Source organism: Pelecanus crispus, chromosome 2 (assembly GCF_030463565.1).
Source record: "Pelecanus crispus isolate bPelCri1 chromosome 2, bPelCri1.pri, whole genome shotgun sequence".
In the NCBI taxonomy this organism is placed as follows: domain Eukaryota; kingdom Metazoa; phylum Chordata; class Aves; order Pelecaniformes; family Pelecanidae; genus Pelecanus; species Pelecanus crispus.
Genome location: NC_134644.1, coordinates 163114731 through 163131775, shown reverse-complemented (window position 1 = coordinate 163131775; position 17045 = coordinate 163114731). Strand labels below are relative to the sequence as shown.

The window sequence follows — 17045 nt, the reverse complement described above, 5'->3', positions numbered from 1 at the left end:
TCTTGCTTTGATAACTGGTGAGATAAAACCAAGGCACTGCCCGCCTGGTCCCTTTCTCTCCTACCTCTAGCTGGAACAGCCAAAATTAGATTCTGAATTTGCTTTACTGTAGACCAGCTCTCTGTCTTTTTCCCCCTGCCCTGAAAGTTTAGATGGGTTGTTGCTGTGAACAAGATACCAAACTGTTTCTCTTGCCTTTGTACTCAGTGTCCCAGGAAGAGCTGATAATAGGGCTGAAAAGCCTTTCTGATAAATGAAAGCACTTAAAAGAATGCTGTCAAGGGTTTTTAGATGTGATGCGTCTTGTCTGTGGGAGTTGGGGTGCATGAAAATAAATTATTAAAGGAAGTAAGTGTCTTTTCTCTTAATGGCAAAAGAAGAATCATAACTCCTTAGCAGAAGGGGAGTGACAGAACAGTTTTAAACTGTCAAGACTGCTGATACTGAAGTTGTAATCTTAAATACAACAATCTGGGTTCCTCTTCTTGCCGTTAGATGTAATCAATAACAATTTCAGTAAACTTGATCCTTTACTGCAAGTCTACCCTACCTTTATTGAGAAATTGCTGGGTTTCTCATCCGGGTCTCTTCTCGCTCCTACTGCAGGATTGCTGGCCTGAAAGGAAGGGAAAAACAAACTGCAATAAATCTCTTGTGGAGTTGTGTTTGTGTAGGGTGGCTGTGCTGGTTCACAAAAAAATAAGGGGTTCTTCATCCATCCAGGGCTTAAATGCTCCTTCCAAAGCTGCCTGTTAGCATTGCCTGCTCTTCCCTGGTGTGGTGTGGTGGGTCGACCTTGGCCAGCTGCCAGGTGCCCACCCAGCCGCTCTCTCACTCCTCCTCCTCAGTGAGATGGGGGAGAAAATAAGGTGAAAAAGCTCATGGGTTGAGACAAAGACAAGGAAATCGCTTACCAGTTACTGTCACGAGCAAACCAGACTCGACAGGGGAAGATGAAATTTATTGCCAATTAGAATAGGTTTGAATGCTGAGGAAGACAGACAAAAATTAAAACATCTGCCCACGTCCATGGGTCTGGACGTCGGATGGGATTTCGCTGAATGAAGATGGTGCCCCCTCCTTCCTGCCCCAGCAGGCAGGGAGGACCCGTCCCCAGGAGCTGCCGCTATGGAGGACGCTGTCTGGCCAGAGGCTGGCGGGTCTGGGTGTTGGTGTCTGGCACTTGCAGGTGCTCTGCCAGCTCAGCCTGGTGCCTTTCAAACACTTGCTGTGGTGCCTGTCCCTGAGGGAAAGTTGTTTCATGTCCCTAATTGTGGACTGGCTACATTGGTGACAGGCACGAGGCACCATTTTGTTTTTCAGCCCTGAGGCAGAAAGGCGGTTCCCTGCCTGTGTTCAGCATAGAGTAGCTGGAGCTGGGCCCGGGGATCACCTACAAACCGACTAATTAAGCAATAGGGTAGGATAATGGCATGTTATGGCTTACCTGTGACATGCCTTGATGGGTGGGCAGGCAAGCAGCTGAGGGCTGGGCCATGCTGAGCAGCTTGAGGGGACTTGGTGCCATGGAGTGCAATACGGTAATGATGAAATAACCATTTCATGGAGGACACTTCACATTCATCTGACGGTGAAGAAATAATTGAGCACAAAGTTATTTGGGGGGAAATAAACCATTAATGATTTTCATGAGAACCATTTAAATAAATCCGCACTGTAACCGATTTCTGTTTTAACCCGTGAGGAGCTAAAAAGAGGATTTGTGACCCAGATTCCTGTAGAGGCTCTTCTCCGAGCGGGGCTGGAGGCAGAGGAGGCCTGCTGCTTTCACAGATAACGCCAGGGCCTGAGTAACCCTGACATTTAAAGGGGGGAAAATTGATTGCCTTTATCAGCCAGTTGAAATTGGAAATTGCAGAAGGCGCAGAGGAAGCTCTGGGGGAGACAGCATTTAAAAATACTGTGTTATTACTCTTCAAAAGTGGCTTTACGTTGCAAAATCACTTCTTAGACAAAGACATCGAATTCTACCTGCTGTTTCTTTGTGTTTAAATTGAGAAAGTAATTTTGTCGATTTAAGGATGAAGTTTTATGGCTCTCTTAGCATGTGGTTTCCACCACCATCAACATTTCTCTTCACGGCTGCGTTGACAAAAGCAAGAATTATTATTGCAAAAGTGGAGGTGATACATGGAGCGGCAGTGGGGCTGCTGTGCTCAAGGTTGGCACAGGAAGACGTCCTGGAAAAGGAGCTGCTCCCCAGGGTACCGGACCCGTGCAGTATTTACAGCAATAGTCTGAGTCCTGTGTCATCTCCTTGGTTTGTCCCCACAAGCATTGCTAAATGGCCTCCTTGCTTCCCAGGTGCTGGAGGTGGGATTAAACCCCCCTTATCAGGGCCTGTGAAGTGGTAGGTGTTGTGCACTTCTGCTGCGGGTAGGAATCCGTGGGGTTTTGGTTTCAGCAGGGATGTGATGGTGGAAGTGTTTTCTGGAAAAACTCAAAAGGGACAAAGGAATTTTTGTGCAAGGCTTGTGTGTTACCGAGAGAGAGATGAGCTTGCGGACGTGGCTTCAGCAGGGAAAAGTGAAATAAACTCCTCTTAATTTTCAGCTGAGCTTATTAGAGAGAATTCAAAGTTGGAGAAAAGGGATCGAGATACCACAAGCTGAGCAGATAATGCAGGAATTCATATCACTGGTGCAAAACTGCTGAAAGGTTTTCTTTAACAATTGCAAAAAAACCCAACCCCCCAAAAAAACCCAACAAACCCCACCACCCCAGGTATTAATTTAGTGACATTTTTAAAAAAATGCTGGATTTTTCTACTGTTCAAAAGGAGATCAGGTGCTCTTGGCCAATGTAGGAGTGCCCAGGTGAAGAGATTGCATTGATTTCAACCAAACAAGGATAGCAAACAATTGAAGTGAGCTGTTAGAGCTTATTTAAGTAGGCTTGGCTTGAAGAGAGCACATTTTTTAAAGACAAAGAATCAATAGTCGTGGAAATGCTTGGTGAGCGTTCCAATTTTGCTTGCTTTGTGGCCAGCCTGGGGAAAAAAAAAAAAGGTGTTTTCTTCCTGAGCTGTGTTTTGATAGGAGTGTCTTAAGCTTCCCTGCGAAGCAGCTGAACGCAAGGCTGGTGTCGATCTCCTGCAAGCCATCAGGCACATTTAGCTGGATAGCACACCACCGAGATGGAAGCATAATCAGGCTGCTTTGGTGTCCTCCGCTTGCCGGCTTGCGTTTTGCTCGAGAATCCAGTAAAGCCGTAGGCCCTGCTGTTAATTGTCAAGGCTTTCGGGGCTCCTGGCATACACATCCATAATGCATATACGGCATGCAGACAAACATTGAGAGATGGCGTTCAGCGTAGGGGATTTCAGTAAAACTAATAGGTTTAAGGAAATAGCATTTTTTCCCCCTTTCAAATAATTGCTGGGTTTCTTTCATTTTTTAAATGTCTGACAGTTTTTGCTTAGCACAAAGCACTTTATATTCTAGGCCTCACCGCCCAGATAACTGCTGTTTTGTCTGTCCCCTTCATTTCCCACTGGCTCCCTTGTGTGTAGGTATAATGAGGTTTTATGAACACCTGTTTTACATTGGGGGTTTTCGGTATTTTTTCCTTGTATTTTTTTTTTTTTTTCTTCTAGCAAAAACCCCGCAACCATTGCTGAAAAATATGTAGAGTACCAGTTAGTACCCTTGACAGTGGCTTTATGGCAGCAGCTTCTGCCTCTGGGTGTATCATGGCATTGCCCAAGCCCTGCTGTGCAGTGACTGTGTAGGAGATGCACACATGACATCTCTGCAAAAACATTGTATTTTTCAAAATATTATAAGTAGAGAACATTAAATTGTGACTGAGGCCAGGGTCGAAAGGGAGGTTCGGGGTTTGCCTTTGGTTATCACTCCAGGTCTAACGGTGGATCCTGCTGTGGTGTGTGGATGTCTGGGAGCTGCCGTGCTGGGGTGTACCGAGGAGCTGGAATTTGGCTGTCAGCTTTTGGGGAAGGGGCTGTCTTTGCCCTGAACAAGACACAGCCTCTCACGGCAGTATGGACAATGGATTTTGTTTTACTAACAAAAGGCAGACCAGTTTATCAGCATGGATCAAGTTTGCTACAAGCAAGTGCACTTGCTTGCAACCTCTTGCAGTCAGAGCTAGGGTAATGTTAGCCTTGAGGATCTGCCTTATCTGGGTTTTTATTGTGTCGTTGCTCTGGTAACAGCAAGTCTTATACCTTTATTAAAGGAAGCAGGGATATTTTATTTTACTCTCCAGACTCCGATCGAAGGGAAATTTTGAGGTTTCTTTCTACCATGGTTTTTGCTGTTTTTTTTTTAACCATAAAAATCAGCACTTTTAAAAAAAACTTTGGAAAATAAAGAGCAGAACTTGTAAGAACAGTTGGTGTCCATATTCTAAATGAAAACCTGGGCTTTTAACACAATTTTTAAAAATGGGGGAAAAGTTTACAGGAAACTTGAAGTCAAGAAGAATTAAACCTCCTTAAAAACTTTGCATACACTCAATGCCATGCTGCTCTATCAGCTTCAATTCAGAAATCAGCTCCAAGGTCATTCGGGACTGTTTTGGAAGCAGGTCTTGCAGTTACAGGGCAGCTGTTGGGGAAGTTTGTTATCTTATGGCCACTGTGCCTTTTTCTGTGCCTGATTGCTGAGTTACCTTGACACTGTGTTTGAGGTGGTCTCTTGAAGGCTTTTAAAATAATTTTATTTTAGGGGTGTTTTTTTGGGTGGGTGTTTTTTTTTTTTTTTTTTTTTTTTGTTAAAGAGGATGGGAACCTGGTAATGACAGAATCCATTTGTCAAGAAGAACAACTGGGATCCTGACTTTGGTTTTGAGAGCTTCTCTGTACATGTTGTTGCAATATCCTAGCACCCTGCTTCTAATAGGTTTGGTTTTGCTGTATCCATCTGAAATAAGGCATTTATTTCTCTGCTTCAGTTGAAATCCCTCTTCTCCACCAGTGTTTATATTTGGAAAATCTGTAAAGGCTTCTCAGAGGACCTACTGTTTCATCTGGATTCAGAAGCAGTTGATGTCCCATCTGCTTGGGACTGGTGTCTAAGGATGTGAGAGAGAACTTGCTGGGAAAACATATTTTGGTGTTAATGGATTAGGATTTAGTAAAGTCTTAGTTATTGTTTTACTTCTAGTTTCATTTGATCTGGAGTATCAAACCCAGAAATTAAGTATTCATTATTGTCTTTTTGGTTTTCTTGCAGGGAAGTTATCCAGTGTGGGAAGATTTTATAAATAAAGCTGGGAAACTGCAGTCTCAGCTTCGGTAAGTTTTGTGTTACACAGTCAAGACCTCCTACAATTCCTTGTGTGTGCAAGCATTAAGATTAAATGCAGCTTCTGCCAGGATAATTTGCTAAGCATGTCCAAGTAAAATTGTGCACGTTTCATAGTCAACACCCATGTATGTAATTTTTCACATACTACTACTGCTGGTTTAATTATTTAGGAAAATACATAATCTAGGAAAATACATAACCTACTGCCAGCTGTACATGATAAACATAAAATGACCTAAATTTCATGGTTTCTGATGGAAAATTGGAAAGATAGTTAATTGTTGTTTAGTGAACACACATTTGGAGTTAGCCGTATGTTGTCCTTTTTATTAGCATGGAATACAGCAGTTTTATATTAGAAGATGGCTTAAAATACTAGAGAGTCTTCGGTAGTCTTAACGGTACTTTCTTCTGCCTTAAAAATGAAGGGAATTCCTGCACTGGATCATTTATCGGTGATGATTAAAACTTACTTTATTGGGGTATACTTCGCAAATGGCATTCTGGATTACTTAATAAATGCCATATGTATCACACTCAGACCAATTCTGCTATCTCTAGAATTCATTCACTTGTAAAATTTGTTTCTCCTAATATGAATCCAAGCTCCATTTCTTCTCAGCTCTCCCTGAACCACAGTCTCCGCTGTGCTCTCCAGAGCATCAGCGTTTTTTTCACAGCAGCAACAGCAGTGGTAACAGGTATGGTTATTGGCAGTCTATTTTGCAGTTCTGCGTTGCGTTGTGAAACATTCCTGAAGAAGCTAGGGATTAGGCTCGTTTGCCCTAAACAACTGGAATACGCTGTTGTGCCACGCTGTGCCTAAAATATCACACTTGCATGTGGTTTTTCCTTTTCCAGCAATCGTGTTACATTGAGTGTAGAAGCAGTAGAGGAAGTAGTGAGAGAGGAGAAATGGAGAACTTTCCTAGCCCTTTGTACTCTTTATACACAGGCCTTCTGGGATGGCATTAGGGATAGTTTTGTTTATTTCCCAGTCCTGTGGTGTTGCATTCAATCATTGCAGTGCTTTTCTAGCAACAGGAACACACAAGCAGGCAGCTTGAAAGCCTGTGTTTGAGGATTTGCTGTCCATTTCTAGCAAATATGAACCAGAGGCAAATGGCTCACTTCTGTGTGCTCTGATAAAGGAGAGCAGATGTCATCTGAGCTGGAGCCAGGTCTTCCCGGATCTTGTTACTGGAGAAATGGAACTCTGTTATTAGCAATATAATTAATAATTAACAACATGGTACACGAATAACAGAATGACCCACAAGTTTGGAAGATGAAGAACACAAACACTGTTAAGGAAAATCCCAGAAAAGGTTATCTAGTTCCAGGGCTTAATATTGCTAGCTAGCTGCCAGGGTTGGTTGGGTTTTTTTGCCTTCCCCTTAATCTCCTGGGCATGTAGAGATTCCTTATGCCTTTGGTTGGTCCTCTCAAGCCTGGAATTTTTTTTCAATCAAATCTTTCGTGCTGTCAGTAGGCCATTTATTATGCTGCCAGTTATGTCCCCTGTATTTTGAGCATATTTGGAATGAGACTTGCTTAAATTCTGACCTAATTAAGCAGTCCTGTGGTCTTTTTGGTCAAGGATCGGCTTTTCTGCAGGTCTCACGGGTTTTTGGAGGGTAGCAAGGAGCTCTTGAAACAAAGTGAAGTTGATGGTCCTCCTTCAGCATTTTGCTTGGAGGGGCTGACTGTTACTGCCGGGAGAGGAAATCAGAGTTACTGGTAGAAAAGATGTGCAGAAACAGAACCACGAGGTGACTGTGGAGAGGGCACAGTTGCACTTCACCTGTAGAGCCCTGGCCTACTTTCACGTAAATTGGGTCAACCAGACTATAAACCCATCAGAAATCTGGTACCGACCTGAGGTGTTGAGGGCTCTAGGGCCTGCTGATGTAGAACAAATGTGTTTGGAAAATTGTAACTCACGTTTGTTGTCCGCTTGAAGAGACGGTGTGGTCTGTATGTGCTTTCCAAACCTGGAGGGAGTTGGGGCCAGTGGGGTTGACACTTAGGATTGTGGAGTCTCCAAGATTGTTGGTGTACCTCTCAGGAAGGGACCTGCTTGGAGGGGCACTGGATCAGGAAGGGGTTTTGTTTATTTTTGGGGGTGTCATGAGTTTGTGGGTTTTCTGGTTTTGTTTGTTTGCGTTTTTTTTTTTTTAGATTTTTTTTTTTCTTCTTTTCCCTCTTTCCCATTTGCCAGGGACTCCAGACCAGTCTGATTTCCAAGAAGTTGCTATTTTGTGTTTCAGGGGTTGCTCATGCTCCTCAGATGAGAAATTCAGGAAAGTGTTTGGCCAGGATCCTAGATAAAAGGAAGGTCCTGCATGCTTATTCTTAAAATATACATGTTCCCTGGAAATAGCAGTGGCTGTAATTTGTACACTAATGGGTGCAGTATAATGTGTGTTAGATTTGTTTTTCATGTTTGACTGCTTAATATTAGTTCATCAGAGGAAATCAGCTAGAAGGGGGATGGCTGTGCTCTTTTGAAATAGCACCTGTCCTGTGCAATTCACAGCACGGAATTAGCATGGCTGCCTCAAAATCCATAGTGCTAACACAAAGCAAGGAAGGGATTAAGAAATGGAGGGAAAAGGCTAAATTCAGATATAAAAGAGGATATTTTTTGTGGCCTCTGCAAGTTCACAGTGGTATTCTTTATAAGCCTAAATGTTTTTGGCAATAATTAAATAGGCAGCAATGAGACATTGCTAATGTTTTGTTATCTGTATGCATTTCAGGACTACTGTAGTAGCAGCTGCTGCCTTTTTGGATGCCTTTCAGAAAGTGGCTGACATGGCTACTAATACACGTGGTAAGCAGATGTGTCAATATTGAGTTTAACAGAATGCTGTGTGGTTTATACCATTTGTCGTAATAAAAAAAAAAGTCTAACTTGTTACATTGACAAGCAGATCTGTGAGACATCTGTTAGATGGACTTGCACTTTGAAAAAGCGGCACGTAAGAAAGGAAGTAGTCTTTACTGAAAAAAAAAATGCTGGAAACCTGTAATTTAAATGTGTCATCAATCATGTGAACACTTCTTAATTACCATTTGAATTATATGTTGATGAATAATATTTTAGAAAGCAAGATTTACTGAAATCTGTATTCACTGATGCTTCTGTACCTTAAATGTAAAAGGCTTGATATTCAAAGGCTTATACCCCACTGGTATAAGTAAGTGTGGGGTTGCTGAAGACAGAGCTGATACCAGCTGATGCTATGGCCTTTGGGGTCTGCAGATAATGATGATAGTAGCCTGTACTTATATCTTTGAGGAAAGTCTTTGCTTGTCCTTCCTCTTTTTTAAGTCTGACATTGCTGGTCAAAATTAATTTTCCTGGGCTGTGGGCTTCTCTGGGTAACAGTCTAAGCTTGTTGGTGAGTATGGAGGCCAAAATAGTGCAGCTGGTAATCTTTCCAGGCTACTGAGTTGGAAGGAAACAAAAGGCTGCTTCTCTCTAATGTCGGATGCCCAGTGACCAAGGCATTGCGTGCAGATGTCCCTGCAGCGGTAGGGCATTCCCCAGGGTCGCTGTGTCCCCAGGCTCTGTTGCTGAAGAGCAAATCCAAAGTGCATAGATCACTGCTGAGTGAGTGGGTTTTGGTCACCTCTAACCTTAAAAATTTTGTAACATCTTTTTTTAAAGTCCAAATGTGTCCTTGGCATTTGACTTGGAGAGCAAGAAAGTAATATTGCTGACGTGAAGAGTGTGCACTTCCACTGGCAGTGTGCAAGCTCAGTCAACCTTTAGTTTCCCTCCATTTCTGGCTAACAGGAGTAGCAGCAGCTGCTGGAGCAAGTATCAAACCATAGAATGAGGAGAGGGAACAGTATTTTTTTCCATTTTAAAGCTAATATTTACATTCTGATAAGAATGTTCCTCATTATATGCATACCTTCTGTAAATTATGGGTAAACTGTTCAGGTAAAATAATAAACACTCCAGAAAGTGGAATAAACTAAGGATGAGACCCAAAGCAGAACTTAACTTGGATTTCTAACACGTCTTGCCTTTGCACATGCTCTCTTCTATTTCTTCTCCCTCCCCCAAAGGGAAAACAAAGAAAACCCTACCAAAATCCTTGAGACTTGTCTTCTGGCTGTGCTGGCAGGCTTATAGAACTTGCATTCAGATACCAGAATGACTGAAACTCTCCTACTCTCTGACAAAAATGGCTTGTGCGGGTTTTTGAAGGATATTTTGCACTTTCTGCTGTGTTATTTGGACCATGCCCAACAAGCGTCGTGTCTTGTCTCTTATCTCTTCGAACACATCCTTTACAAAAGGAGCTCTGTAAATCCAGGCCTGCCAAATTTGTATAGCTCCTCTGTTCTGTCTTTCTGCCTTCCCTGACTGAAAGGATAGAAGGGAATTTTGGTTTTATTTTTAGAAAGTGATGTTCTGGGCAAAGAATCAAAATTCCAGGCTAGTTGGTGGTTCTGGTCTGCCTCCCAACCGAACTTCCGCTTGTGCCCATTTGAGAATTTAGATATAAGTAGTCTATTGCCTTGGAGCATCCCTGAGGTTGCACGTTGGTCCTTTAACAAATACAGATCCTTCTAGCTTGCTGTGAACAGGGATAAAAGCCTGGCCCCACTGAAGATGATGGCAAAACTCCCTATAATTTACTAGGGCACAATTTCATAAAAATGTATTTTGCAGTTGGTATAAACAACCACATTCAGAAAACAAAACCAAACAAACTTAGTGTTTTTGTTCTCTGATGTCAGGATTTTAATGGGCTCCCAGTTTTCCCTTTGAGGAGTTATCTACCCTGGAACAATTCTTTGTTAAATTTTGCCTTTTACTTATGCAGTTTATAAAATCATGTATTTGATTGTTTAATCAAACACCTGGCTATGCTTCACACTGTTTAGAGGGTTCTCTGTTAACAGGTTAACCACAGTCAGCAAAGTTCATGTTCAGCTTCTGGGGATATAGACGACTTGTGTAGCACTTTCCATGACAAAGGCAGGGAGGGTTGGTGTATTTTAAATCATAAGGCTGGTTTATCATTGCATGAGCCAAATGCTTCTTCTGGGAACTGTATATGAAAATACTGAAGAAGATGCATGTTTCGGAGGGACAGTATTAGTGCCTTGTAGGATGACTGAAGTGTTGTGAAGCTGCCTGCTGCATCTTATTTGTAATTGCTTATAGTTTTTACAGATTTTTGCCTGTTATTTTTAAGACCCACTGATCTAGCTGATGAAAGTGTTTTATCAGTCAGCAGAAGCACTCTCTGGGTACTCTTTAATCTGTTTGCATCAGCATTAGCTTTGAAAGAAGAAAAAGTGTTTACGTGGATGTACATGTCCACACACATGCAAGAGGAGATGATTACCTTTGCAGACACCAAGTGTTCAAGTATGAGAGCTTATTTCCATCAACTCCAGTCCTTGTTCCAGCTGATATCTTACTCTACCTCATGTGCCATTACCGCTGTTCCCAAACACTGACTTTTCCCTTTTAGTGCATCTTTCTATGTTGTTTACTCCCTTCTAATTCTGCAATGGTAAAGGATGTTTATCTTCACATTCCCATCTGGAGCTCAAATAGAGGGCATAAATGGAGCTCTGCCTATGGTAAAACCTATGGTTGGATGAGTCAGATAACCTGTACTTTGCCATACTTTCCTCACATAGTAGTTTTTGAGGTAGGAAAAGCCCTGAATGTGAAGTACCTGGTGTTTTGTGGTAACTCAATACACAGATGAATTTCCTGACCAGCTCATTTCAGCTTTTGCTTCCTTCTTTGCTGTCTCTCCATTTAGATGTCTATCAACGCAAAGTTTAGTCTCTTTTTCCCTAGGTTCAGTTCAGTTCCCTCAGTTGAATGCTTTTTGATTTCAACCTGACAAGGAAAAACACAGGGAAAGTAGTTCTGATGCATCTATTGCCAAAAGGTTTTATTTCTGTGGGTCTGATCATCTGTAAAACATCATTTGGATGGGGGACTCTCTCACGTTACAGTGCTGATTCTCTAATAATGCTAGCTATATAGCAGCGTGTGCTGTTTTTTGCTGGTACCAGAGATTTTTAAACACAAAATTCCTTCAAATGTTTTGACTTTTGAGCTCTGACAAGATATACGCATCTATCTAGCACTCGGTATTATTCAGGCTACATCTGTTTGGCATACAGCCTGGCAGAACTTGATGGTCTGCAGTGGAATCTGGTTATTATTTCTCACTATAATTATTTAAAAAGAATACTCACAAAATATTAGATAAAGTAGATACTTCAGGATATCTGTAAAACTCAGTGAAGGTTCCTTTTGGGGAGGTGTATGCTTTTGAGTGTTGGGTTTTTCTCATATGGCTTAAGTCTTTCAATATCTGAAACTTTTAATATTTTTATCCACATCAATTCTAGCTGAAGCATGAAAGAGATTTAAGTCTGATTTCATTTAATAGCTGTTTATCTGACATTTTGTGTATTAAAAATTTATTCTCTTATGAAAATAAGAACGTGCATCCTAAATATCAACATACATCACATAAACATGTTGTAAGTTGTGTTGGAATGGTGTGTAAAAGGACGTGTGTAAATTGCTTTGCTTTTTATATGCTAGTATTCTTCTGCCTCTGCTGCATTTGAATGTCCTTTGTAGATAAGTGCTAGAATTCAGGAACTTGAAAAAGTAGGTGAGAAGAGTAACTATCCTTCTTGTGTTTTGAGGGAGATTAATATGAAGACATGCACAATTTTCTGTACCTACTTAATACACTGTCAGAGACCTCTGTGGAAAAAAAAAACCAAAAAAAACAAACCTGCCCCAGTCCTGCCTACCTGCATCTTCACAGGTGTAAATCAAAATTTATGGAAAGATGATCTAAAAGCTTTGATTTACCCTGAAGCTTAAAATTGATCTTCAAAGTGAGATTGTTAATGAGGCAACTGATATCTACTCTTGTGGATTTTTTGTTTTTCATTCATATTGAAGGGTTGTACATATACATAGGTGTGTTTGATATTAGCAGATTAGTTAAATTACTTCAAGATACCTTTCAGTGTATCACATGGCTTTCTCTGGCCAGTTGGATTCCATGGATTGTAATGCTGTTTGAAGTTGTCTCGTTTCAACTTGGCAAGTGCTACTAAAGGTATGTTTTCCCTGCCTTTGGTAATTTTGACATGTGTCATGCTGGTTGGTGCTGTTTACGTTTTTGATCTCTTTCATTTTACAGATGTCTGAGAGGACTTTAAGGCAATGCAGAGCCACTGACAAGAGTTGCAGGAAATTCTGATTGTGGGTGCCTGGTGGGCAGAGAGGGTCTGAGGTTGGGGCGGAAGAACTGTGAATGGTCAGCCAGCTACAAAAGGATGCTGAGCAGACCTGGAAGCAAAACTCAGCTCGAGCCTGCATGGCACGCAGCAGTGACAGGGTAGCAAAACCAGCATAGCCATTTTAATGTTACCCTGTTGAAGAGCTGGATATATCAGCCAGGAAGAAGTGCTGTATTAAAGTGTCTGTACTTTTTTCAGGCCCCATTAAACTTTATCAGCACGTAGAAATGTAAATATGGCTTAACGCTTTTACTTAAAATTAAATCTCATTAATATCTGTGAGTGTCTGCATTGGGTAGCTCTTGTACTGCAGTATTCAGTGACTGCTTTTCATGTTTAATAAAGCTGCTTAAAATAGTACCTTTGCAGATCTGTGTTCCTCACAGACTCTGCATCTGTGTTGCTCCAGGTATTATGTGAGTACACCTTCAGGTAGTCCTTACTCTGGGTGTTTCACTGTCGTCTTAGCCAGGATATAAATGGTATGTATTGAAGTGGTTTTCCAAGGTGACAAGCTGCACAAAGTGTTGCAGTGCTGGAATTAGCATCTGTTATCTCCCAAGTAAGTGTGCTTAGGCCTTCTGAACCAGTATCTTGCTCATTGCAAATAAGGCACAGTGTGACCTCAGGGATAAATCCTTGGTGCCCCAGCAAAATGTTATGGACAGTACTGAAAGGTGGCTTTTGATTTATTTATTTTCATTAAAAAAAAAAAACAAACCCCCAAAAAAACCCAAAACAAAACAGGAAAGGGAGCCTGAGGAGGGGAAAGACACCACAATGTATAGCAGTAGACCTAAAATCTGTATAACATTTTGGAAATAAATTCCTATGCTCCTGGCTGTGGACTGGGGAGCTGCAATGATGATCTGTGTGTAATTTCAGAGTGAAAACAAAGCTGGGCACAAGAGGAAAGGGGTTCTCATTGTCCAATTCTTTTGTCTTTCTGATGACTCTTTAACTTCAGATGCTCGCACTCAAATAAGGAAACCTTTGTTTGAGCTTCCTGAGTTAAGACAGGACTTTGTAATAAGCACTTTTCCCTCCCATGGAGTCTTTGAAGTAAAATAATACAGTCCAGGCTTTTTCTTTGTGGATTTTCAAATGTAAAATAATCAGGAAGAAAATTATTTAAATGAACCATTCAGTCTTCCATTATACTTGCATGAAGATGATGCAAAACACAGGACCAATTCAAAATAGTTGGCAGATAATTTTGAAGCTGGATGCATATTGCACATCTGTTGCATTTGGACAAGTGGGACTTGGAAATGCTGCTTACAAGAGCTAAAACTACAAAACACATATATAACGGGCAGTGCTGTTATTCTCTGTTTCCATATTCCTGTATCTCTAGACAAGTAGCAAATGTCAGTCCATGTCTTTCGACAAGTGTGACACCCTGAGAACTCTGCTGCTGATGTGAACCCGTTTGGCTGGGGCAGTCAAAATGGATGAACGTCTTACATGCCCAAACACAAGAAAAGTGGTTATTAATGACTGGGTTTTATATTTAGGAGGTTAAAAGGGCTGTTCTGCAGGTAAAACATTACCATGGCCTTTTCTTTGGGTGAGTGCATGCATTGCAGCATAATGAAATTTTATTTATTTATTCAGGCTTTTTTTTTTCCCCTTGAGGTCAAGACGAAATCTAGTTCAGGGTCACTGGCAACACTTGTGCTGCTTTGATGCTCCTACCTAAGGAGAAATAGATGACATGAGAGGTATACAAAAAGTGAAATTACAAGGTCCACCAATAGATGAAAATAATCGCTATAGTAACTTACATAGTCAGCTACCTCTTGGTACAGTGCACAGTGTGATGCATAAGTAGAGTTTGTATTTGCCCTACCACCCAGTATTTTTTTGAGCTTAAGGTGCTTTGCTAAGAGACTGAAGTGTTGTTAAGAAAGGGGTAAAGCTGCCAGGTGATTGTGTATGCTAACAGAAAATTTGAATGCAAGACTAACTTCTGTAAAGGAGAAAAATAAAAGGATGGGGGGGGGGAAGAAGCAAATAAGCTTCTTTAATACCTCATCCAAGCAGTGGGCAAGTGTGTCAAGATAGGAGTGGCTGGCCTTTTTTTTTTTTTTTTTTTCCATGACTGAATGTAAATCTACTCACTATCATCTGAATCAGAAATCTTTAAGAGTGTGGGGAAGGGGAACAGCACAGAGTTAATTTTTCATATGCTCGATCTTAGTTGTAGTTCTTCCGCTCCCCTTCCTTATACAGCTGTGCTGCTTTTGCTAGGATAGAATATCAGGTCCTGGTTTTTCTGCAGACTTGGGATGGATGGATTGATTGTTGTTCCTAACTCCATGATGACTGTGTATCTCTGTGGGCATCTTCACACAGAACACCTACACTTCAGTAACTAAATACTGGTTTTGTAGCTCTAAAGAGTTTTCTCAGTCTTAGTAATAGAACCAGACTTTCAATGTCTTAAACATCCAGTTTGGGAAATAATGAGGATAAATCATAAATGGCTCTGAGAACTTCCTTTGGATAATTTATTAGGTTAGAAGCAAAGATGCAAAAGCATCCTTTTGATAATGGGATGTGGATTTGAAAATAGAGGCTGAGGTTTTGGTTGGTGGTTGGTTTTCCCAGTGTAGCGCATATTCCTGTGGTAGGAGATCCCCTTTCAGGCTAATTCAGTCAGCCTTTTGATGTGATAAATTGCTAGTTGGCACATAGCAACAATTCTGTAGTAACCACAACAAGAGAGTTGTTGCAGCTTTTATTTATTTATTTATTTTAATCTGTCACCAGTTGGATAGCAAAGGTAGCTGAAGATCTGTTTCTATTGCATTTTTAGTATCTTATTTATGAGACGGAAAGGGAGGTGGTGTGTGGTGTGGGAGGACAATTGAAAAATCAGTTCAGACTAAGCTAGGTTTTCTGTAAGGTAGGGTAGTGCTTCTTGCCTTGTGGACCTTGCCCATAACGTACTATGGAGGCAGCAGAGCAGTTGCTGTGCTTCTGCTGTCTCATCCCTTGTGCCTCACAGCTGTCTCAAAATGCAGGTTCAGTGTTTGTCCTCTTGTTGGTCACCTCAGAGGTGGCTTCCAAGAAGAGATAATGTGTTGGTGAAGGATCAGGTTGGTGCAGTCAGCTGGCTTCATGCAAACACACCAGACCTCCAGGGAGGCGAGCGTGGACTTGCCCAGAGTCCAGGCCGTTACCTCAACCTCATTGCACCCCAGTCCATAGGTCCCTTGAAGCACTTGTGGCATTTCTTTATATCAGCAAGGCAATTTGTGCGAAGGCTGTGGTATAAAAACGCGTGCTTTGACTTGGGATGTCTTCTCCATATCCTAAGTCTATTCCTACCCTGGCTGGACAGAAATTATTGTTTGTTTCTAATGACATAAGAGGTATACAGAAAGTGAAATTACAAGGTCCAGCAGACTAATACTGAGTGGAGTGTCCAGAACAATGGAACTCTGTCTAATCATTAACAAAAGCACCAGTGACATTTGCATTGTCTAACAGGTTTTTTTGCTCTCCATAATGGAGTCTGCTTCCCAGAAGGATGCTCCTCCATGCGCTTTCGGAGGTGTCAGGACAGTAGATTGTATACGTTTGCTCTGTGTGCGTCCATGCAAACTAGCATTCCTACTGCCAGGTGATTTACTCGGTGATATGATTCATGTCATGTTTGCATACCTGCTGCTTCCAGGGAAGCAGTGCATGTTCACGGTAATAATGAGGTCTCGCTTAAAAATAGACCAGCTTCCTTCATTTTCTTGTCCTTCTGTTTGCTTGATGATTTGTCGGGTCTTGGCAGCACAAATGTTTGTCCCTGTTGCTGTGCAAGCTGTTCACCCCTTCCCTCCTCCCCTACGTGTTGGTTTTCTTCAGCGAAGCAGTTCCCTGCTCTTTTCTTCCCTGGTTGAGGTAGCAAAACTTGCACTGTTCAGGCTTACGGGCTCATTTAGAGAGGTGGGGAAGAGTCCCCGCTGGTTCTTGAATTTCACTAGAAAATTAGCCTCTGCCTAGGACAAGAAGCGCATTGTGCGGTGTGTCTTCCTCTTCCACTCCCACGCCTGATGAAGTCCAACCTGTAGAACTACTTCTGAAAAGTTAAAATAATATAATTACCTCGCTGTTACACTTCAGGGCTCAGAGCCCTCCTCCTGTCTTTGTGCTTTCTACAGTGGTTTTTCCTACAAATTAATCTGTGACCTGCCCTCCATTCGGGTTGCTTTCTTGGACAGGGTGGAGAAGGAAAGGAGGATGGGCTGTTTCAAAAGGACAGTATTTCCTGTGAAATGTTTGGACTCTGTGTACTTACATTTATATATGCTTAAAGCTTTCTACTGCTTTGCAGATTTTGCTTTTATTGTTGTTTTCACCTGGGCTTCTTGCATGTAAAAACGAGTATGTTTTCTAATCCAATAAAGCCATTGAAAAATGCTGCAACCTTTG

At 41.6% G+C, this 17045-nt stretch overlaps 1 protein-coding gene across 12 annotated transcripts in view; it reads left to right on the top strand.

Annotated features, from left to right (window-relative positions):
- Positions 1–17045, top strand: part of MTSS1 (MTSS I-BAR domain containing 1) — a 127085-nt gene that overhangs the window by 11033 nt on the left and 99007 nt on the right. For all 12 annotated transcript variants that reach the window (XM_075704560.1, XM_075704551.1, XM_075704556.1 and 9 more), the window contains exons 2-3: positions 5217–5278; positions 8054–8127. In XM_075704560.1, the coding sequence (XP_075560675.1) occupies positions 5217–5278; positions 8054–8127 (136 nt within the window). The remainder of the gene's footprint in view (positions 1–5216; positions 5279–8053; positions 8128–17045) is intronic.